Genomic DNA, 25,017 nt, shown 5'->3' on the forward strand with positions numbered 1-25,017 from the left:
GACATGAAACAGGACAGAGAAAAGAGCGCAGGTGAAAAGAGGAAAAGAGCAGTTTACTGTAGGAGTGAAAACCTCTCAGGGCTTCAGTGGAAGCTGCTGCGAGCTTGTCCCGAGGTGTTTCCTCTGTTTTTAGGTCAGGATTCCTTCTGTTTTCATCCTTAACAAGGTTTTTCCCGCAGCAGGATTATCTGCAGAGCCTTCTATCGCAGACATAAACAGAGCCAGTGATTAGAATCAGAGAAAGCCATGACTAAAGCAGTTTGATGTTTATAATCAGCATCCCTCTGCAGTCTGTGGAGGAGCTGCAGGGCTGCAACTGAGCAGAAGTTCACTTCAGTGCAGCGGGAAGTCTTTCAGAGGTTGAACGGTGGAGTTAAAGACGGTGCTTTGTGTCAGGGCGTCAGGTTGCATGAAAGAAGTCGCTGCTGAACATTTGTACTTTTTTAATGCGTGCTTTTCTGTGTACTGAGGTTTTATGAATCATATCTGGTGCCAAATAAAGCATGGCATGTGTGAAACAGTGTCTGACAAACTTTAAGAGGATTACCAGTGAATGATTTTGATGTTTTTCCTTTTTTCAGATTTTCTACTACTCCAACGGGAAAGGATTCCTCGGTGTGGACGAGTTCAAAGACAGGGTGCAGTTTGTCGGAGACATAAACAAGAGGGACGTGTCCATACAGCTGAGTCCGGCTCAGTTCAGCGATAACGGCACCTTCTTCTGCGACGTGAAGAACCCGCCCGACGTGGTGGGAACGCCTGGTCGAACAGAGCTCAGGGTCGTGGTGAAAGGTAACTATCTCTGAGAAGCTGATTAACAGGGTTTGAGTTTATAAAAAACATCAGTTAAAGCTTTAGACTGAAATTCTTGGATTATACAAGAGCCACTTCTACATGAACCCTCGGCCTTGGCCAGACACTCGTGAGTTGTGTTCTCCCACTCACTGACTCTCTCTGCATGCTGCACGCTGATTGGACGGTGTGTGAAAGTGCTGCAGTCTGAGCTTGCAGGATGAATCTGTCATGTCTCCAGGCAGTAAGATGCTTCAACCCACCCGTGAAGTCTTTTTACTCCAAAGACGCAGGATTTAGCTCTGTGTGATGGTGTATAATCGACCTGACAGGAGCCAGGTTAGGACAGTTATCACTCACTCAAACCTGGATTAAATCATTATCCTAAAATAATGCTGCAGAAAGACTCCTAAATTCTCCTTTAACCCTAGTTTGATCATCTCTAAATCTGGATTACCAATTATAAATAAAGAAAACTCTCCCTATCTCCCACTGTGAGTGTGACGGACAGAAGTTCAGACACAGGTATCTTGGGAAATAGGTCAGCGGTTGAGCAATAATCGTCTTTGACTAGACCTGTGAGAGTAAATGAATTGAAAAGCCACGAGTGTGTTTCCATTCATCAGGACAATAGCGTTTACGTAGGTGAGTCTGGTGTTGCAGGCGTGCTTGTTCCCACAAGCGGCCGTGGAACCGGTTGCTGGTCTGTGAAGATTCACTGGATCAGCATTTTGTGTCTGTTTCCGTTTGTCCTGTTCCTGCCTGTCACATGATGAACTCACCGAATGCACAAATAATCCTGAAGGTGTCATCAGAATTAAAATGACTGTACAGGGACATCAGAGCATTACCGTGACTTTTGATGAGAGAAAGTGTGATGTTATGGTTCACCTGTTTCTAAGTTCCTGCATGTTGGGATCTTGTCTTGTCCTGTTGGGATTCAATGAAGCAACCACCCGCTGACTTATGATTATTGTCATGTGCACAGTAAAAAAAACACGTTTCCCTGTCCAATGAAATTCTTCCTCTGCTGCCAGTAGGGATGGGTACTTTTCACATTTGATACTCAACTGTACCAATTTTTGGTACTTTTTTGTGTTTATGTGGTAAAAATATCAATTTGTTTAAAAATAAAATAAACATTTTTTTCAACTTAACATATTTATTCTTCAATATATAACCTTGCAATGTTGTGTTCATGTCCAGCATGGAAAATCACCTACTCTTCCACTCCCTCAAAGATGCATTTAGGTACCTAAACATGGAACCTTCTGATTCTATATGAATTGGTACCCGGTACTTTTGACAGAATTTGGTCGCTATAAAAGTACCTAATTCAGTACCCATCCTTAGCTGTCAACAATAAATGCCAATAATAACATATTAAAGATAGACAAAGAAAAAGAAATAATAATAATAACAATTCTAATAATAACAACAATAATTTTAATAATAAAAGTTATAGTACTAATTCTTTTAATAAGATTTCTATTAATAACAATAATAATAATAATAATGATAATAATCATAATAATAATAACAATAACAAGTCTATACAAATATACAAAAGTCCAAATCTAAGACAATTGATGGATTTCTAAAGTGCAAAATATGAATGTAACATGTACAAACTAACATGAGATAGTCTTTGGTTGTTACGCTTATACAGCCCTACAAGTTTGCACAAAACGTTGATTCAAAGATGATTATCTGGTTTCAAAAAGATTTCTTCACACGGCTACAAATAGAAGTTTATACACTTTAACAGTTGGTGAAGCTCAGTGAGTTGAAATAAAATAGTTTTAACATTTAACCGGAAATTTTAATTTAAGGTGACATATTATACCAGGGGCACACCAGAGCTGCACACGACCAGCTCTGTGCTAACTGGTGTTTTGTTGCTCAGGTATCCATTAATGAAAAGGTTGTTTTTATTTTTGTATCTGATCCAGAGGGCTCTGACTTATTGCAGCGGAGATGTAGGGGTGGGTACTGAATTAGGTACTTTTATAGATACCTACCGAATTCTGTCAAAAGTACCGGGTGCCGATTCACGTTGAACCAAAAGGTTCCATGTTTCGATACCTAAACGCATCCTTGTGACTGTGAGGAGGTGGAAGAGCAGGGGATTTTTCTGAACATTAACACAGCATTGCAAGGTTATATATTGAAGAACAAATATGTTAAATTTTTAAAAATGAGACACCAGATATAGACATAAAAGTACTGGAAATTGGTACCGTTGAGTACCGATACCAATTGCCAGGTACCCGGCATCGGTACAAAATGTGAAAGGTACCCATCCCAACTGAGATGCAACCAAAACGTAACAGAGCAGAGCAGAGCAATCTGATTTCTCCTCTAAATCACTTTACAAATGCTAAAAAGCTGCTTGCAAATCCCAAACCTGCAACTGATGAAATGTGCAAGCAACTTTTCTCCCTCGTCTTTTAATTCAAAAACACACATGCAGGAGAGTTTTCTGGGTGGGTGGGGGAGTGCAGCTCGCTGTGACAGGAAGACCAGCACAAAGTGAAACTGAAAAGAGATTTACCAACGTCTTAAGATGTTTGCGTGACAATTTGCACTCAATGATCATGATTTAGTCATTTCATCCACCTCATGTGCAACAACTCGCAATATATCGAGTATATTCGATATATCCCCCACCCCTAATGTGGTGTATTCTGCCCGTTATGGATGCTACAACTAGCTCTGCTGCTGTTGCATGGATTGCAGGACAGGATGTTGCACTTTAACCACCCAAAGACGGTTAGTTGCAACTCCTAAAGCTACTCTCAGATCAGTGCCTGACAGAAACTGACAGACTTACTGTTAAAGTGTGATCAGGTTGACCTTTTCATTCCTTAATCACTGCTGCGATGAGGTTTTGACCAATCAGAATCAAGTTTTTAAGCTCATAACAAAACGAAAAAGTGTTTTTCTATTATGTACTTGAGGATAGAAATAGAAATAACTCTTACTGGCCAAGTATGTGTACACATGAAGTGCTTAGAAAGATCTGGAATGACAACAAAGCTGCACAAACAAAGGTTAGGATTAGAAAGAGATGTGTGCACAAGGATAGGAAACAAAATAACAAGCTCATAAAAGCCGGTTTTTATGTAAGTGTGGAGAGATTGTGGCTCAGTTTTAAGATAAAACACAATATAAAGACGTTTTTATCAGATCATATGATAAGAAATACTTTGATGCAAAATCTGCCACGTTGAGTTAATCTGTCTCCAAAAACCTAAACCATCATACTGTTAGTTTATTATAATTTATTCAGCTTCTCAGAATCCTGTTTCTCAATCTTTAACCGGGTTAAATCATCAAATATTCACACAGGTATCTGGCTCTGTGCAGTATGAATACCTGTCTTGTAAGAGCCGTTCCAGCAGGTGCTTTCTTGTTTTCTTGTTGTGCGTTTCACGAAGCCCACATGTGCATGTGACGGCTTGTTATCTTTTGGCTCTGCAGAGTCCACAGCTCCACCCTCACAGTGGGAGTTTGCTCCATATCAAACATTTGTATCTAGGAAGCAAGAAACACACAGCCAGGAGAAAAAAAGAGGTTACCCTGTTTGTTTATTCGAGCTCCTGCTGAAGTATTTCTCCTGGATTCACCGTCGGCTTGTTCCTGCAGGACACAGAGGGATGTTGGATTAAATTTACGGCTGTGTTTTTGTTAGTTACACAACTTTATTTGTACGGCATGTTGAGACAAGCGGAGACACCCATTGACTGTGCTGGTATTAGGCCTTCATCCGTTAACCATCACAGTGTCTTGAATTATAATGAATGAGCTGTCAAATATGTAATTTCTCACATATCATTTGACATTTAAAATAGTTGACTGTCCTTTGCTGTGCATTTTCTAGGCATTTTGCTTTTACTGACAGGACAGCTGGACAGGAAGTGTGAGTAACAGAGGGGGGATGATGTGCGGCGGAGAGTCGAGTCCGGGGGTTGAACGTGCGGTCACTGACATAAGGACTTATAGCTTTATGTGTGCTTAAACCGCCACGCAAACAGGCACCCTGACTCTTCTTTATCCAAAGTTTTGGTCGTTATCGCTTCAGTGTTTTCAAGATTTTTACGTTTTATTGACAAAAAAGGAAACAGCTGAATCAAAAATGCATCACTTACAAGATAATCTGCATTTTCTGCATAAAACAAGCCTCCTCCTGCCATCATTATGCTTTTGTATGCTCACAGCACTCCAAAACTGGATAATATAGTTGTCCCATTGTGTGTTTACACTTTGCATTACAGGGATGTGGAAGTGTGAGAGGCACGGTGTGTAAACACACAGCAGGAGTGCCACATATATGAGTGTAAACACAGCACTCCTTCTGATTCTCCTCCCCATCCTGCCTGTTACTACCTTTGAAAGAGGATCAGAGGCAAAGACTTGGCCCCAACATTACGCCTTTTAGTGTTACACACACACACACAGCAGACAAAATGTGGGATAAATATCACACCTTCAAATGGCAGCATGCAGAGTGCCAAAAGACGAATATTCAGATTGTACTTTTACTTTTAGCTTTAATGCCCTGAGTCTGTATTGACATTGTTACGTCCACCAAGGAGGTCATGTTTGTGAACATAACTCAAAAAGTAACAAACAGATCTTGATGATATTCTCAGTTAATGTTCAAAATGGGATAAGGAAGAAGTGATTACATTTTGGAGGTGATCCGGATCACCATCTGGATCCAGGACTTTTTAAAGGATTCTTTATCACTCTGAGATAGGGCTGTTTTCACCATATGTTTATATAACTCCACCAGAAATGATTGGATTGCTTTGCAAAACAATACAAGACAAGGTCACCATAATTTCTGACAGATGTAAAAGTATGATCCAGATCCTGCCAATATTCTGGATACTAAGATCTGGATTATGAAATTTCAACACTGTTAGGAAACAAATTATCGTACAAACCTTTAACTAACACCAAACTGTAACAGACAGTCTGCTGAAAGGGAGTATAACATTAAAGTAGGACTGAAGTGGTAAAATTTTATATCTTATTCCTGTCATCACCTTTTTAAATTACCAACTGTTTTCCCTCTGATTGTCTCTCTTAACTAGTGTATTTATCTATTTATTAATTGTCTATCCTCTGTTTGTCTGCTGATTAGTGTCTGACTGTATGCGTCCCGGTGAGACAAGACAAATTGCTCTCTCCCCGGGATAACAAAGACAACCCTGAACCTTTTGTTTTATTTATTTAACCAGGTTGTTCCCATTGGGATTTGAAACCTATTTTTCAAGTAGGGATGGGAACCTTTCACACTTAAAACAATACAGTACTGATGCCCAGTACTTGACAATCGGTACTGATGCCCAAGGGTACCAGTTTTTTTTTTTTTGCTCTTTTTTGTTTATGTGGTAAAAATATCATTTTGTTTTCGATTCGATTTTACGTGAATTGGTCCCTGGTAATATAGACGTTATCCGGTTGGTACCTTTAAAAGTACCTAAATGGGCACCCATCCCTATTTTCAAGGGAGACCTGACCAAGAGAGGCAGCAGCAAAAACACAAAGTTACAGACAGGAAACCAAAAAAGAGACAAATCTTTTCATTTTCATCTTAGATTTAAAAACATTTAAGGAACCAGCTCCTTGAGCTTCAAGTCGTTCTGCAGCTGTTTCCAAGCTGAGGGTGCAGAGCACCCAAAGACCCCGATTTCTGCATTTGGGACAGAGATCGTAATGAGGACCTGAGAACGCAGAGAGTACTGTCCGGTACTTTTCTGCATGATAATACTAGGGGTGCACCAATCATCGAGCTTACTTATTTTTATTTTTTATAACTGACAGCAGATACCTTTAATGTTCCAATCTTATTTTATTGAAAGTCATCGAACAATACCTGTGAAACAATAAAATCTTTATGTTTTAACTTTAACAACCAATTAATTGTCCAGAGTTTTAGGTCTCAGAGCAAAAAGCAACAATGGCTGTCAGACCTTCCTGTAGGTATATGAGATAAGTTTCATATGTAAGGATGAGCCGATCAACGATCCCCCAAAATTAAGGGAATCAGCACTGATCGATCAATAACAACACATAAATAGTGGGGATGAAGGTGAACCAATGCTTGAGCCTTGAAAAAAAAAGAAAAATGATGGTCTGTCCATGGTCTCACATGCAGAAGAAAATTCAGACTTTGTTTCTGTTTCATTTTTGTCTTTCCAGAATCTCTCCCTCAGAGTAACACCGCCGTTATAGTCGGAGCAGTTTGTGGTGCTTTATTCCTGCTCGTCCTCGTCGCTGTAGCTGCCTGCATCGTCATGAGGGTGCTTCACAACCGCCATGAATATGAAGGGTGAGTTTCCTGACGGCATGTCTCAACCCAAGCTAACACCAAAACAACAAGAGATTGATAACTCTTCCCTGAACCCTTCTTGTGAAGGATGTTAACAATGTTTAGAAACATCAGATGACTTTGTCTCTGCCTGTCTTTTGCACTAAACCCCAACCATAAGAAGTCCAACCATTTATTTCCTGAATAAAGTAATTGGATAAACTTATTCCATACCTGCAAAAGATAAACCTTAACTCATTTTTTTGTCTGAGGGTAACTTTTGGACAGACTTAATTGCTGTCAAAGCTTTAAGATAAAAATCCAATATTTCTCATGCATACATACTCAAAACAACACAAGCATCCTGAAGCTTCTTGGAAGTTTGTCAGCTAAGTTTCTGAGTAGGGCTGTCACGATTATCATCTGATTCACTATGAAACAGAATATTTAACCTTTTTTTGGACCCAAATAAAGAGAGGAAACTTTTCAGGTGCAGGTACAGTGTGAGTTAAGCCACACTTCAATATTTCATCTTTTCAAACAGACAGTTATAATCTTCACCGTTGTATCGTGACAGCCCTGTTCCTGAGGTTTAATCTTGCATCAAGTGATTGGTCTGGTTTCCTGAATGTGTTTTTAATTCCTGTGACATTTTTACTACTGTAAGAGATCCAATCATTGGACAGTAACACCTCGCTAACCCTTTCTTTCTGCATGGGAGCTGGGTTCAGTTTCTGTCTCTGTGTGAATAAAAACCGCTCTGTGCTGTTTGGGTGATCTTATTCTCTTACTAATAATCAAAGACATGATCAGAAACTTCCTTCGACTTCATGTGTGGGGTAGTTTGATCGCCGTCAGCCTCGCATGCTCCAGCCTCACTTCTGTCCTAACCTCAGTGTTATAACCACACGTGAAGCGATAAACACGACAGAAGCTGAGATTAATTTCTGAACGTGGCTGAGGGGTGGATTGAGCCTGTGAGCTTTGGTTTGAGGGATCTTTGGGTTTTCTGTTTGCTCTGGTGCCAGTCACTGTCCTCTTTGTGTTAACACCACTAAATCCACGACGACAGTCTCGATTAACACAATCGACCGTCGTGTTGTCAGCATGTTGTCGTGTCATTGTTCATCATGTCTTGTCACTAACCCTCAAAACTAACCACTGTCTCCCTCATTTATGTTCCTTTATCACCAGTTTTATGACACTTCAGTAAACATGTCTTAAGGTGGAATGTTGATGATGTAAAGTCACCTTAATATGTCTCAACAAAATCTCATTATTAAGCTCAGGGTTATTGCTTCTGACTCTTTAACTGTATTTACTGTCTTAACTGGAGGTGCACTGATGATGATGACTTCATTTTCTCTAAACTTTGTTTTTCAAAACGGTTCGATGCAAAAATTGCTAAAAGGTGCAAATTAGCAGCAAAGGCCTTCGCACGCCAACGGGGACACTGAAAAATTTAAACAAAATTTGAAATTTAAAATTGATTCGGTAGCAAACTGTTTAAGGCCAATTTATGCTCAACATAACGTACGGATACAGATACGAAGACAGATACTGATACGGATACACATACGGAGACAGATACGGATACGGATACAGATACGGATACAGATATGGAGACAGATACGGTTACACATACGGATACGGATCCTTCTGTCCGTGCTCTGTGTTTATTTCATCCGTATTTCTGCATGTTTCCATGAAGCGTACGGATACGGACCAAACGGAGGAGTACCACTGGAAACCACGGGGGCAGTGTCACTGTTACTACCTGATACAAAGCTTTAGTGAGACATGAAGAAGAAATAACAATGGGGGAACTTTAGCGACGTAACTAACTGCCTGACCGACCACCGCCTGCTACAACGCTGCCTTTGTTTTTATCTTTTACGCAAGCGGTACATTATTAATACTTCCTCCACAGTCGCCATGTTTATCTTTGACTCTGGGCTGCTGCCCCCTGGTGGATGTATTGGTTAACTGCAGTGCCAACGTAAAGGACATATGGAAGTATGTGAGTGGTAACGGTAACATTACTTGAAATGGATAAATACATTTTCGTACATAAAGGGAGTATAAATGAGCCTTTAATATGACGGTTATTATTATAGAGTTAGCCGACAAGGTTAGCTTTGTGTCTGCGATTTTTAAAACAAATACACTTTCAACAGGAGCTTGATTAAACACAAACTGTCGTTATTCAATCTCTGCAGCTATTCTCCTCTAAATGTTGTCTTTATAATCGTTGTCTTTGTAGTTTTTTGTAGCGGTCCGCTATGTTGAATGTTTTGGTATGTGACGTGTCAATAACAAGTGTTTCGATTGGTCGGATATGTACTCGTCACAAGTAAAACTTTGGAAAACCCGACCTCAGTCCAAAAGAAAAAAAGCGAAATAATGTTGCTGGTGTGAAAGCTTGCACTGAAAAACGTAGGCTTAAAAAAAATAACATGCGAAATATTTATGTGAAAAATACGCATCTGGTGTGCAAAGGGCTTATGACTGAAACCAAGAAGACAGTAACAGATTAACACATTGTGAAATCTTTTTAGTTTGATTAAAAGTTGGAAAAATATTTGATCCATCTCTAACCCTAAACTTTATCAGAGTAGAGAGTGTCCGCCCTCCAGACCTCAGCCGGATGTTTCCAACAAACAGGAGCCTGGTAACTAAAGGCTCAACCTCCCAGACTACTTTTAGAGACCCTAGGTACAATGAGCAGGCCTGATGCTGAGAACGCAGTGACCTAGACAGATAATAAAGAACAATGAGCTCTTTAAGATTTATGGTACTTTACGATTGGATGCTTTGTAAGTCAGAAAAATAATTTTAAGTTCTACTCTTTTGTAGAGAAGCTAACACTACAGAGATGTGCTCCCTCTTTGTCTCAGTCAGTGATATACAATACAATTAGAAAGTGACAATTTAACTGTTAATTTTTTATTTAAAAATCTTTAAAAATACTGCAGTTAATTCATTTATTTTAAAATAAACAGAAAGTAACATTGACATGTATACAGGTCTGTTAAAAATCTGTCTGTTTAAAAAATGTTAGGATAACAATAAAACCAAACTCTTTATGGTGCATATAAACGAACATACAGCATAAACCAACTAAATAGCTTGAACCCAGAGCAGACATCTGTAATAATTGTACACAGTTATATTAACCCTGTACTGCCTAAATTAATTTACAAGTACATAAAAAATGTTTATATGTGTTTTTTCATTCTTACAGATGCTTAATTGGAGATTGTAAGTTTTATAGTTGGCACAAACCGTAGTTATAAGAAGTTTATATAGAGATAAAATGAAATCACCCTCTGAGCAATATATTGGGATAAAGTGTATTAACTGCGATCCTTGGGGTTTGTAGAATATGAATCAATAGGCATTGGCAGGATACAAAAGTCATCTCAGCTGCATCAAGACCTGACAGGGTATGTTACAAATTTGCTACAACAGGCATCAAGAGGTTAAACTCTCCCATTTATCATGGTGATTAATAAACTGTTTTGCACCATAAACTTTTAACATTGAACCAGTAGTTATCTGAAGAAGCACCTCGCAGCCTGTTGATCCTCCTCTCAGTGCACCTCCAGTCTCCTCCCAGTGCGTCTCCCTGCTTCAGTATCTGCAAACCACTGGGAGCCTCCATGCCCTTTGTTTGCATCCAGTGTCTCATGTGCTCATCTCTTGTTTTATTTTTGTCTCGTGTCCATTACTTGTGGTTCGTCTCCATTTGACTGTGCACCAATGGTTGCTCGACACCATGGCAAATCGTAACCCTAAAATAGATGTACGTCCTTGGAAAGCGTGAGCTCTCAGGCTCCGCAGCCACGAAAGAAGGTGGAGTCCAGCCTGGAGGGCTCCAGGTCTACCAGTCCCTCGGGTCCACTACAGGTAGGAGCTGGGGGACAGGAAAAAACGACGGCTTTGATCTTTTCACTGGGAAAATTTTGCTGTTGGTTTTCAAGAATCAGAACAAGAGAAAAAATCTTTCTCTCAAGGCTGCTTCGATTTAAAAAAAAAGGAGGGAATTTGGCCTCAGATGTTTGAAGCTCAACAGAAGAGTAACTGTAGTGTAATTAATTTGAGGAACCAAGAAAAAAGGAAAAAAAATAAAGGGAAAGTTATTACAAGTAATTTAAACCACTGGTTGTCATTGTAGAAAAACATTTGTTTTAAACTATTCAAACTTTACTATTTTATTCATAATTTCAAAAATAGGAAAAATAGTATATTTTAGAATATTTGAATCATTTGAATAGTTTTGATATTGTCCTTCAGTTTTGGGCTAACGTCGCAGAACAGGACAAATTTTACATAAAGGTTAAAACTTTTAAGATGAACAATAAACTATGGAGCCCAAAATAAAGTCTAAAATTAGCTTTAAAAAAAACCTCAAAGATTAAATAGGGTTGCACGAAGAAATAAGGAGGAACACTGATGTCCAACGAATGCAAGTTAAGCTTTGGAGGCAGCTAAAGGTAAAAGAACGCTGGTAAATTGTTTCAAGAGCAGAATAACTCAAATTCATAATGTGTTAACTCTGATTCATCTGTTCTGTAAGAAGACAACCCGAATAAATTTAATAAAACAAAGATAAAAGACGATTTCTAATTTTGTTTTAGACAGATGGAAACAGTCTCTCTTTGCTAAAATACCTTTTAACCCCCCCCCCCGCCCCATGGTACCTTGTCGCCTTTCGGCATCATACCCAATTTTGGCCTTATACATTCACACAATACATCCCATTCGTCATGAAATACTGTTAAAAAGGAGAAAAGACCTTAAGGAACCAATAGCAGTGTTTGAATTGGTCATGTGACCCTCTGGAGGTCAGGCGGAATCCCTTTTTGCAAACTTTCTTGCAAGGACCAACTCGGCTAATTCTCTTATCAAAACTGTCGAAAAACTTTTTTACTGTGTTTTTCTCAGTCTAGAAAAAAATATTAATAAAATTGATAGACAGGTAAAGCTTCATCTAATAGTTTAATTTAATTTCTTTGCTTATCAATTAAGAGAAACATGTAAAAATGCAAATGTTGCCCTGAGGCAAGACTGGACCGTTACGGATTCACCATGAAAACATTTTGGTATACTGTCTTTTGGTTTACAAACTCTTCAAAAACAAACTGGACATTAATTTTGTTTTGGACCTCTCTAGTTTCACCTGGATAAATTTGATGGTTTTATTTCCAGTGAAGTTCAGACTTACTCCTGAAAGCCTTGAAAGTGAAGTCTTTCATTGAATACTTCATTTTAAGTTGGATAAAATATGTTTGGACTTCTTGACCAATTTGTTTCAATGGGGCATTCCTCAAAGGTTCTGTGTTTCCTTCAGGCAACACTCAGACATGAAATTTAATTAAAAAAAGTCTTTTTTTTTTTTTTAGTTTTCACACTTTTTATGTCATGCATTGTAAACTATTGAGGCCATGAAGTATTTTCCACGTTTTTTTTAAATATGTTGGAATATAAATAAATAATTGTTTTTTTCTCTACTGACCATTATGATACATAATGCCCCCCCCCCCCCCCCCCCCCCCCCCCAAAAAAAAAAAAAAAAAAAAAGAAAAGAAAAAAATCTACAAAAAAAAATTTTTTTTGAAAAAATTTTTGGATTCTGTTTATTTGATCTATTTGAGAACAAAAAAAAATCCTCAAAGCATATTTTCTTTCCAACTGGCATCACTTTCCGTACCATAGAGAGCTAAAAAAAAAAAAAAAAGGTGGTTTTCTGCAGACGGGTAAAGCAATTTATCAATTAACCATTTTGGATCTAATTCTCACTGACATGAATTAATTAACCTAAAAACATTTAACCAGAATAATCTACCCCAACAGGAAAACTTTTAACCAACAAACTGTAAACTCCCTGAATGTTTTGACTGTGTAATATTTCTGTTTAATAAATTTTTTTCTGGTTTTATTTCAGGGCCCGGTGATATACGCCCAGCTGGATCACTCAGGCAGCAAAAACTCGTTCCATAAGATGGAGCCTGTGGTCTACGCTGACATCCGTAAAAACTGAAGAGGGGCCGGGGACCAAAAGAAAAATAAATAAAACACAGTAAAGTATCAGACCTCTCTATTAGCTGCTCGTGGGACGGGGTGGGAAATATCGCAACAGGGACAGAAATTGGTGCAGTTTCCATTTTTATTTTAACTCTTATGTCCTCTGAAAGCATGATACTGTTATATGATAAAGTGATGTCTTCATGTGCTTTATTGTAAAGAGAAAAAAAAGCAAGAAACACTAAAGTGATCTCCATTATGAACCATCACATCAGCCTTTAGATTCTCCTCCAAAACAGGGTTCAAAGCAAAGAAAAATGCCTTCATAGAAATCATATCCCATGTGAAAATACTTCATTTAGCCATTGGCTTACTTTTGTGCTTACGGGAGATTCAGCAGGCTGTTGCGTTATGACTTTTTGTTTTTATTTGACACTAAACTCGACAGTTTGAGTTGCACCATCACTACTCACGGCTGCTCGTAGCTGAACAGAGCTGACACTAACAGAAACGACCGTTACTTGAAAGTGAAAGAAACGTGGACTGCGTATGATAAGTGGACGCAGTGTCTGAAAAGTGAAGTCATCACAGAAGTGCCTTAACGCTGCGTTTTTACAATCAGGCAGCAGGGGGCGACTCCACTGGTTGCTAAAAAAGAGGCAGAAGTGTGCAGGTTTACGAGAAAAACGATTCTAGGTTGTCGTCTTCTTTAATCTCTGTTATCTCCAGTATCAGGTGATTCTCACTGCAGCTACAGTCGATTCAGTTTTTTCACAAATGGAGGGAAACAGACAAGGCAGAGTGACGAAGCAGGAATTAGCGACCTTCGAGAGAAAAGTCACGGCTGCTGTGATCATTTTTTTCAACTTTTGTGTCCTTGTTTATGCTATCCAAAACTTCCAGCCCAGTTGATTTTTCAACAGCAAAAACAGTTAAACACTCTGCTTACCACGCTGGAGTAAGCATTAGGGCCTGTTTCTACTGACATCAGCTTTTTGCTGTCACACCTTGATTTGAAACGGTGCTTGTTGTTGAGGCTTCCATGTCTCACTTTTAGTTGTTCTAAATTCTTAATAATTGCTTCTGTTAGAGTAATTTCACAAAGAAAATGGAGAAAAAAATGTAAAAGGAGCATGTGCAGCAAAAAAAGTGTATCCTTTAAAATAAGTGATTAGTCCCCTTTTATGCTTTTATTGACAAAAATAACAGCGTAAAGTGACATTGATGAGCTCTTATTTAAGCCGAGAACGCTGAACTGCATCAGTTTTGTACATAAACGCCTCTAATGGACACAGGCCCTTAATTTCTGCTCACTTCAGCTCTTGCTCCCCTGAAGCTCTACCTTCCTCTCCAGAAACGTGAATTCACGTCTGAAAAAAGGGTCTCAATCTGTAATCCACCAACCAATGGGTGACGTCACGGTAGCTGCTTCCACTTCTTGTACACAGGCCATAAACTTTTAAAGCTTAAAGACATTTAAACTGACTTGTTTCGAGCATGCAAACTATCGAAACCTGTAAACCAAATTATGCCTTTGAACAGGGGTCTGCAACCTTTACTTTCATAGGAGCTATTTGCTTCCGCTCAACTCGATTAAAGACATTCTAGAGCCACAAAATATACTTTATTTTCATAATTAAGACTGTAATGTAAATAATTTCTATACATAGTTAAAATCTAGTGAATACTGATCTAATCAAGAAGGTTTTTTATTTTAAGATTTCAAAATGTCTGAGTTTTTTTGTTTTCAATAAATTTGCAAAAACATAAAAATATTTGCCGAAATTGCAAAAATGTGAATAAATTAAGGAAAAAAATGGCAAAAAAAAACCCAGAAATGTTGAAATTTAAAATATTTGCAAATTTTAAAAAATATACAAAAATTACAACAGTTTTTGAAATCCAAATTTTGCAAAAAAAATAAAATAGAATAAGTTTTTAAAGTTTTTGGAATTTAATAATTTTGCAAAAACTCAAGCAATTTTGAAATTTCAAAAAGTTGCAAAATTTTATTTTATTTTTTTTTAAGGGATACTTAAATTTGATATCATTTATTTATAATACTACCTTACTTTTTTCTCCTTTTTTTTTGGTTGCTGAAGTCTTGCTACATATCAAGCGTGTATATCAAGTCGGCACGTTCAACAAAATGTTATGGCATGATTTTATTTATAATCAATGTCTTTAACCATCAATACCACCTGTAATTAAAATAAAACTTCTTTTTCTCAGTAATATTTTGTTAAAGCTAAAAGAAGCCACTGCAGAGGCGTCAAAGAGCCGCAGGTTGCAGACCCCTGCCTTAGACTATTCTCATAATCGATCTTTAACCTCGGGGGTAATTCGATGAAGCAGCTGTGGACGTTTGACTATAATCATAAGTCAAAGTCAAAAACCTGAATTCTTGTGACCAAAAATTTCTGATTCTCTTTTTTAAAAATCGTAATCATGACTTTCCAATGTTCTGCACTACAGCACTCCAAACCCAGTGTCTGTCCACTTTTTAACTTTCTTAAATGAAATGCAAATTCTCGAAATCTTTCTCTATTCTTGAACCAATCAACGAGCTTCGCTGACATTCCAACTCGACTATGCTTGAACCGTCACACTCCTGATGCAGCAGCCTGCTGAAGCCACAGCTCATATCTCGATCAGGGCGCTCCATAGTGATCTTGTTTTGTAGAGGCGTGTAATATAGAGTTAGGTTTTACATTGCCTTCAGTAACTTTGCATGCAGCTCTAATGACATCTAGGAAATAAAGTTGGTACTCTTCAACTAGTCTGACATTGTATTACTGTGAATGCTTCGGTTTTCTGTAGAGTTCTGGCATGTTGTTGTGGTACCTTTATTAAAAAAAACTGCCTCCTGTTTGATTTTCACCTCAGTCAAACTTTAAACCGTCTTCTTTTAACTCAATTTGGTTGCTCTGAATATCTTTCTTTTTTAAAAGACGTGCATAAAAAAACACAACCTCGTGTTCTGCATCACACTGCAAGACGTTTTCCTGCCTGTTTGATTTGAAAGATTAAAAAAAGTTTGCCGCCGGTGCTCCAAACCTGGCGGTTATAGTTTTGAAATATGCATGATTAAGCAACAACTGAGGTGAAATGTTCGACAACAGCTGGGAGCTCTCGTTTGTTGGACGGAACAAATGCTAAATACACTGTTTGCATGCAGTTTACTAACATAACAGTCATTATAACAAACATATCCATCTTTTCTTCCATCCATGTATCATGTAAAGCTCTTTCTTTCATAAATAATGGGCCAAATATATTTGATAAGTTCTGTTAAGCTTTAAAATGCATTCCAAATTTGTTTTTTTTTCTGTTGTCTTGAAGCATTTAAAAGAACCAAATTTCTGTTTCAGTTTGTTTGTCGACGGCTCGGTTACCTATGAGAATGATGTTTCTGTCAAAACATGTCGTAAATCATCCGCTTCAGCTTTGTGATTCTGAATGCAGTAAATCTCCATGTTGACCAGTATTTGTATATATTTCCTGCTCATGTAAGATATAGTGCTGTTTACTGTAACTCATTCCAGCGTGGTGTGGATGTGGGAGTCTTTCCAGGGAAGGAAAGTCAGATTGCTGTAGAGGTCTGAAGAGTTGAGGGCGTTCTTCTTGTCTTTCTGTTTTTCTGTCTTTGTTTTTCTCGCCAAATGCTCTAATGTACAGTGTGCAGTGTCTGTGGGACGTGTTGAGCCGGTCAACTTAAAATGGATTGACTCATTAAGGCCAAATTTAAATCTATTTCAGCTTCTCTCAAACTCATCTCCAGCTTTCACGGCAATACTGTAAAACCAGCATGTTATATTTTTGACCACTAGGGGCTGCAGAACAAGATGCTCGTTCAGTTCAAGTAGATTAAATTCATAAAACCTAAGATGAGAACAAACAGTTCAACAGTTTTTCACATTAAATTTAAATTAGTCTACTGTTTAAAATTATACAATTCTGAATCCAAGAAAAAGAAGAAGTAGAAAACAATCGCTTAGATAATAAAATACTATAATACTGAGATGCTAAACATTAAAATGCTAGTTAAATATTAAAAAACCTTGGTATTGGAGACCCACATGGCAGGTGAAAAATAGCATGAAGTGCATTGTTTGCAGTAGGTTTGCAGGTGCAAATGGCATTCAGAGTGCACTCTGAATGTCAGCATTAACATATCACACAATTTAAGTTCTCAAAGTAAACTTCACATGTGTATTTATACGAAAACTTGCATATTTATACACCTTGATCCAGTTGTCCAGTTGTTAATCCACAAAAGAAAGCTCAATATTTACAACAGCAGGCTTAGAAAACTGCTTCCCCAAGTCTTAACTAATCTAAAAGTTTGCAGAAAAAGTAAATATTTGTGCAAACAACCAGAAACAGATACAAGAACACAAAACTCTCTGCAAAGAAAAAAAACCAACATAATATCTTTTACGGAGGCTGCAGGCTGGAATTAAACCTTAACTACTCAAACAAACTTAGTTATTCTGAGTTTTCAGTTATTTATACTCTTGTACAGGGAAACAAGAGATGCAAAACTGCACCAAAACTTCCAATAAGTCACAAAATATGGCACCCATTTCCTCTTTTATCTGTTTTAACGTTAATAATAATAAACTTTATTTATATAGCGCTTTTCAAAACAAGGTTACAAACTGCTTTACAAAATAAAAATGAACAATAAAAGAGAAATGTGAGGACAGGATTATCATTCAGTCTTAGTCCACCTACAGTGAACCCTCTTTATGTAAACTTTCTAAATGTAAAAATGTAGTTTAGTTTAGTTTATTTTGGTTACTTTGAAGATAAAACTCATCTACACATTGAAGTGAAAATGGACAAATGTTAAGTTAATGCTATTTCTGCATTAGCACCAAACAGTAAAAAACAACAAATCAAGAAAAAAAAAATCAACAAATCCACCTCAGCTTAATTCCAGCATATGAATTAAAATGGTGTGAAACCCCCCCCTCAAAAAAGTAAAAAAGTTTTAGCTCATTGGCTTGAACACTGCAACGTTCAGCTCCACTTGCAATGATGTCACTGAATAGGACACGCCCCCTTTTACACTTCTGCATCACTTCAGCAAGGTCAGCAGAAAAGTTAGTGAAGTTTAGCAGCTTCATTTTCATTCAACTTTCTTAAAGTTTAATGATATCAAGTATTTAGCTTTCTAGCGTTATGTGTAAGGGGTAAAAACAAAGTCTTGCAGATGCAGGAAGTCTATACGTCTTTCGTGTCAGCGATAAAAGTCAGGAATCATGAATTTTTACCCCAACTTTGTGAACAAATTTAACAGTGTGCTTCATTTTTCATTCTGAATCACTGACTGGAAAAAGAAATCTGACAAATACAACCTGATCAAGCTCAGAGATCCTTTAACTTATTTCCAACTGTTCCTTTAAGATTCAGCTCATTTTGATTTAAGCGGCTCTGACACGACACGCAGGCTCTGCTGTCTTCCAGATTTTTGTTTCTTCTTTCGTGTCTTCTCTGTTTGTTTTCCTTGCTCGCGTGTTCTTCCTCTTATTCACCAAATGCAAAAGAAACCAACCTGTATGATACTGCCAAACCTCTACTGCTGGTCGCTTTGCTCTAATCGTGACTTGTTGCAGTGTTTAGTGCTGTTGTAGAAATAGTGATGTAAACTATAAATTATGAAAGATTTACAGTTTGACCGAGCTCACGCGCAGCGTTCGATGTCTTAAAGTGTCGAAGTGAGCGTTCAGCGCGCTCACGGCGAGTCTTAAAGTGTGTGCTTAGTGTTTTTGATGGTAAATAGATGTTTATGAGAATTGTTTGGTATGTTATGTTGTAAAATCTGCACTATGTCTTGCATAACAAAGACAACAAATTCCCTGTGATATTTTTTTGTTTTGACTTTGGTTCATCTCGGAATGACCTCGGCCTCTGTTTAATGTCTCTAAAACTGGAATGTTGTACATTTAGTGCCTTTTACATTTCATCAGCTAACTTGAACATCTGCTCCAAATAGAAAAGATAAGATTCATTTATTTTCCTTTTATTGTATGTATTTTTTTATACACATAATATCGCCTCTGTATCCACTGTTCAAATTTTATATAAAACTTATTCCTGGCCAACTAAATGTGTGTTTGTTGTGATGATTTTTAACCAAGCAGCAACTTCTGGATCTCAAGAATGAAGACTCTGTAGTTACCCAACACTGTAAAAACAAAAAAGTTGTATCAAGGCAACTGTCTGCACTGGATTTTTGAGCTTTGAGGCCAACTAAAAATCTTGCATTTGAACCAGTTATTCAAATTTAAAATTTGAAAACTTAAAATTTTGAGTTCTACGTTCAAAGAATTCAGAAAAGTAATGTACAAATTTATGATTTTTATGTTTCGAAAATTCTCAGTGTAGTCCATGATATTCAACTCTTTTATTTTGAAAAACTTTGTCTCCTTCCCCCAAAAGTGTAAGATCTTTTGCTTTTTTTTTTTTTTTTTTTGCCATGTTGAACATGCGCAGAAGTAAGAAAAAATCCTTTGAGTAGCTTACTCAGGAGCATATTCTGACCAACCTGTTTATATGATCCAATATACAGGTTGATATAAGCAAATGCAAGGAGTCTTATTCTGTTTTTTGATAACCGGAAAATGAGCGTAATTGGATTATGACCATTTGAATAAGGTGTTTACATGCCTCCTATGCAGTCAATATATCGTCAGTATTCTGATTAATACAGGAATATGGTGTGCATGTTAACATGATAATAATAATACATTTTATTTATAGCGTGCTTTTCTAGAAACTCAGACACCTTACAGAGGTTAAAAAAAGCATTATGAAAAACAACACAGTAGCAGAACATGAACATGAACGAAAATGAAGCAAAACAAAACAAAAAAACAAAGTATATTCAATCATACAATAAAAGCTTAGTAAATGACTTTACCACTGAGCCGACGGTGACCTATCAAAAAACACAAACTAATCAAGTTATGATAAATCGACCAACTGTAAAGCTGGAGTTTCAATACAAATAAAAAATATTCACCTTCATGGGGATAAAATCCACTCACGAGTGGCTTGTATTTATTATATACAGGAGACATGGCGGCACATGAGAGAAATTGAAAATATATGGAGGAAGACCCCTGAGGACCTCAGTGGGAGACCCCGTTCTTTGCTAAAGCAAACTCAAAAAATTCAGTTACAGCCTCAAGTTCTGACAACCTAACTGATGAAATGAGACCAACTTCATTCAGTTTTAATCCAGAGAACTACCTTAAATTAGCTTGCTATACAATATATCATTTTTGTTTACTAAAAATAGAAATCAATTTAAGGCCAACAATTTTAAGTTTTCATTTTTACCGTGAAGTGACCACTAGAGGCTGCTGGCCCCGCTGAGGAAACCCCTGACTTTTAAACAGGTGTGTGTTTGTTATGGGACAAATTTTCTTTGTTCAAGTCAACTTTTTATCGGATGCAACGAGACAAGGTAAGGTATTTATCAGTACAGTTACGTAGCGCTGTTGTTTGAAACGTGACAACAAGCAAACGTTAGTTTGTAACGAACGTCAGTAGCCGGCTACATGTCACACGAGCTGCCCGGGGCTACAACGTATCTGTATGCTAACGTGACAACAAGCTAACTGTCAGCTCGTGCAGTAGTTAAGTAGCCATTCATATGTAGCGCTACTGGCAGCCCGGTGCTGTGAGACGTGTCTGTAATGTGTAACATTAGTAAATCCTGGTTATGTCCTGCCAGTCATCTACCAATCAGAGCTAACGTAACCTCAGTCTTCATTTTATTGATAGACTCTCAAGTTTTAACAGACCACTGCAAAATAACTGCTGAATGTGGGTTGGAGTCAACATTAGCACAAACAGATTAGCCCTATTAGCCTTTAGCTCGGGCTATATCACTCTCCTGTTAATCTTTTTTTTTTCTCTTCTGTTCTGATTCTGTCTGTCAATTAGGCTCCAGTGTCCACCGTCACTACAAAATTAATCACAAAAATAATTTTCGTCCGAGAAAAACAAAGACTTACTTTTAATTTTAGCAATAACTAGAGTGCTATTTTTATCTGATTTATTTTCCTCTATCCAATCTGCAGTGAGGGATTTTTTTTAATAATATATTTGTTTGGACGTTTTTTTGTTTTTTTGTTTTTTTTTTTGAAGTGAGGAATTTCACACAAATTTGCTGAATTAGAGGTTGGGTTGCATTGGGGGGAAAAAGGTGAGACCCCAACCTACATTCATCCTAGCTTAGCTTGTTTTTTTGGCACTTCCTGCCAACCTCCTGCACCAATTTCTGCAGGTCTTTGTGGTTAGCAGAGCAAGTTAGTGTGAAAGCAGCAGGTTAAAGCTGCTAGAGGTGAGAGGGAGTGCCTCACAGCATTTTTTTAATACTCACTTGTTGATACTGTGAAACTGTCAAAGTTGGGTTAAATTATGGAAGAGATTCTTAAATGTAAGGGGTTTCCTGGTAAAAAAAAAAAAATAGACAAAGAAAATCTAATTGGATGTAGCATGAGGACAAGTTAGCAGCACCAAAGCACACAACTGTCAGTTCTGAGTAGCTCAACATGACTCAATTTATCATCCAGCACAACCTTTTAAGGACACTTTCACCTGTTTTTTTTCTTTTAGAGAAAGTCCAGGCAGAGAAAACTAATTGTAACCAGTTGTTCAGACACTTACCCGTCAAAAAGACGTATAACATCTTTTTGTTAACTCTTGAAAAACCTCAGACTGTGTTTAGTGTGTGGCACAGAAGTGTCACTGAGAGCAGCTTCCTTTGTTCTTCAGTTTTACCACAGCAGCTCCCAGAGTCTGGCTTACAGCTTTGCCCACTTCAACCAAAAAAAAAACTGAACAGTTACTTTACAAATGAGCTCATTTCTGTTCGTTTCAAATAATGAAGTAAAACAGGAAATAATGGCTTTAACCATAAAAGAAAAAATTCAAAGCCCTGGATGGGTCAGTATGGATAAAGCTGGTCTTTGCTTTTTTTTTCATGGAGGTGTTAACTTGAATGAAAAAGTTGCAGCATAACAGATCGCTGATACTGCAGAAGTAACACCTTCTGTTCCTTTTTACAGCCAAAAATTAATCCTAACAGGCTTTAACAGATCCCTTTGTAATGTATTAGCCTCAACATTTATAATCAATGCCAATATCATTATTCAAACTAGAAAAGCAATTTCTGAAGAAATTGCGCTGTGAATGCAGAATGCTGAAGCAGCTTGCGCTGAACTGCTAATGTAACGAAAGCTGAACCTGAATGACTGAAGATATGTCTGAAAATGGCTGAAAAAGTCTTGAATAGCTTGCGCTCAACTGCTAATGCAGAATGCTGAACATGAATGACTGAAGGTTTGTCTGAAAATGGCTGAATGAAGTCTTAAAATGCTTGCGCTGAACTGCTAAAGCAAAATTCTGAGCAAGAATGGCTAAAGTTATGACTGAAATCATTTGAATTAAGTCTTGAAAAGCTTGTGCTCAACTGCAAAAGCAGAGTGCTAAACATGAATGACTGAATTTATGTCTGAAAATGGTTGAAATAATTCATGAAAAGCTGGCACTCAACTGCTAATGCAGAATGCTAAATTAACCTGCCATGAACTCTTGGATGAAAGGAAATTAATGGATGAATCAGTTAAATGGATAAATGAATTTAAAGTTGAAATGGCTGCATCTTTTAAAAATTTGAAGCAATGAATTAAATTTTAAAGAACAGTTATGGAAATAATGACCTGACTGAGGGAAAATGCAAGTCTCATCTCTGAATTGCTGTTAAAATGAAATCCTGCTTGTCCAGTGTGTGAGTTTTTAATCATGTAGGCCTTTTAGCTGAGGCTCATCTGAAGCCAGATGTTGCCATGGTGATCATTGTTTACCAACTGCCATCAGAAAGCTGGTGGAGTCTGTTGATTCCCAACACATTTCCACTGAAATCAGGGTGTCGAACTGTCTGCAACTGTGACTAAACTATAGGGCCGATCAGAAAAGTGATCACACCGTAGGAATCCTGAGACCCTGAGGAAGCTGTCTGTGTTAATTTCATGTCTAAAGATGCAGAAATAGGCCCATGACAGTGATAGATAGATGAGGGAAAATTTACTGATCTCTGAGAAAACCCCTCAGGAATTAACATTGGAGTACATGGGTGCCGGAGCTGACTTTGCCCGACAGTTGGCCATTTTGTGAAAAAGTGCTCCATCCTTTTGCTTTAAAAACCACTTTGTCAGAGGCAGGACAAGACTACTTACACGCTAAGGGCTTATTTGTGTTGATAGCTCAAAAAATGTGGCCAAGAGAGCAGTTTACCCAGAAGTTTCCCAGGTCTTGTTTCCCCCTCTCCCTGCTCTGTCGTTTGAATCTCCCACTCTGAGCTGAAACATTCCGTCCAATACACACCAATGTTAAATGGCTCAAAGAGCTGAAAATCATCATGACCTTTGAAGGGTCATTGTGAAGAAACTATGAATGCTAGGAAACATTTGAAACCCACTGAATGAAGCCAAAAGATAGCTGAATATTTTGAAGTTTGAATGGATTTTGTAGCTGAATGTATGACTGAATGAGGAGGGTTTGAAGCAGGCTGAAAAACTGTCCTGAAGGGAGAAAATTTTTAAAATTCCGCATTCATCTCTATGGGACTGAAATCTCATAAAACGTTGAATTTCTCGGAAAGTATTTGTGAAAAGTTTCTGAAGAGTCATAGCCCCCTTGTCCCCACTGAAACACACGTTTTGAAGTTTAAACGGTGAAAATCGGTTGAAGTTTGTAGAAGTTTTAGCGGTCCAAAAAAGCGGGCGGAAGAAGAAGAAGAAGAAGAAGAAGAACTAGACAATTTCCGCGGAAATCGTGAGAGGGGCTCGGGCGGCGGCCGGGCTTTTTGCAGTCATTAAATAGTTTAGAAACACCGATATGACCAGACCTTGTTTTGTACTGACTTCTGATTGAACAGGTGTCAAATTATCCCATGCACAATGAAGAGCGCTTCGCGCGCACACTTTCATATCTTGAAAATGTTCAGAAACACAGATGTCACCAGATCTTGTTTCGGACTGACATAGCAAAACACTTCTTAACATTTCTTGTTTCTGATTCAACAGGTATCAAATAACCTCATGCACAGTGATGCGCGCTTTGCGCGCACACTTTCATATCTTTACTGTTCTAGCCCCAAAACATTATGTCACAAACATACACCTACATATCACAAGACATGGGAGAGTGGCTGGTTATAAAGCCTTAACCCCAAATAAGCTCTTAAGAACTTGTTAGAGTACTTGTGTGTGTGTGTGTGTGTGTGTGTGTGTGTGTGTGTGTGTGTGTGTGTGTGTGTGTGTGTGTGTGTGTGTGTGTGTGTGTGTGTGTGTGTGCACATGGGTTTGTATGGGTTGGCTGTATGTGTGTGTGTGTGTGTGTGTGTGTGTGTGTGTGTGTGTGTGTGTGTGTGTGTTTGTGCGCATGCGCATGTGCACGCGTGTGTGTGTATGGGTAGGCTGTATGTGTGTATGTGTGTGTATAAGAGAGTTTGGGTTGGCTGTTTAGGCATAGTAAACAAAAACCTGTGTTTCTCTGTCCCTCAATGACCTCATCAGTCAGTAGACACAGCTGTGTGGTTACCATGGTGATCATAATGATGATGTCACTATGAGTGTGATGTGTCAGTTACACTTTGGAACTCCTTTGTATCCACTGATCTACAGCTGGAGTTTTGGGCTAGACATAGGTCCGAACAAACTGCATTTATGCTGAAACCCTAAGGGCTAGAAGAAAAACAAAAACATTGTGAGAATCTGGAGACTCTGATGAACAAGATGATGTGGTTTAAAAAGCTATAGGATGGAAACTGACCGCAGGAGGGTGATGTATAAAAG

General features: G+C 38.0%; 1 protein-coding gene across 1 annotated transcript in view; it reads left to right on the plus strand.

Annotated features, from left to right (window-relative positions):
* The window catches only part of mpzl1l (myelin protein zero-like 1 like), a 36,706-nt gene extending 18,593 nt beyond the window's left edge, over positions 1-18,113 (plus strand). Inside the window, exons 3-6 of the mRNA XM_074671940.1 lie at positions 582-792; positions 7,006-7,135; positions 10,918-11,023; positions 13,062-18,113. Of these exons, the coding sequence (XP_074528041.1) occupies positions 582-792; positions 7,006-7,135; positions 10,918-11,023; positions 13,062-13,157 (543 nt within the window). The 3' untranslated portion in view covers positions 13,158-18,113. The remainder of the gene's footprint in view (positions 1-581; positions 793-7,005; positions 7,136-10,917; positions 11,024-13,061) is intronic.
* Positions 18,114-25,017: the final 6,904 nt, after the last annotated feature.

Source organism: Halichoeres trimaculatus, unplaced genomic scaffold (assembly GCF_033239565.1).
Source record: "Halichoeres trimaculatus isolate MK-OKI-2021-1 unplaced genomic scaffold, fHalTri1.1 fHalTri1_scaffold_6, whole genome shotgun sequence".
In the NCBI taxonomy this organism is placed as follows: domain Eukaryota; kingdom Metazoa; phylum Chordata; class Actinopteri; order Labriformes; family Labridae; genus Halichoeres; species Halichoeres trimaculatus.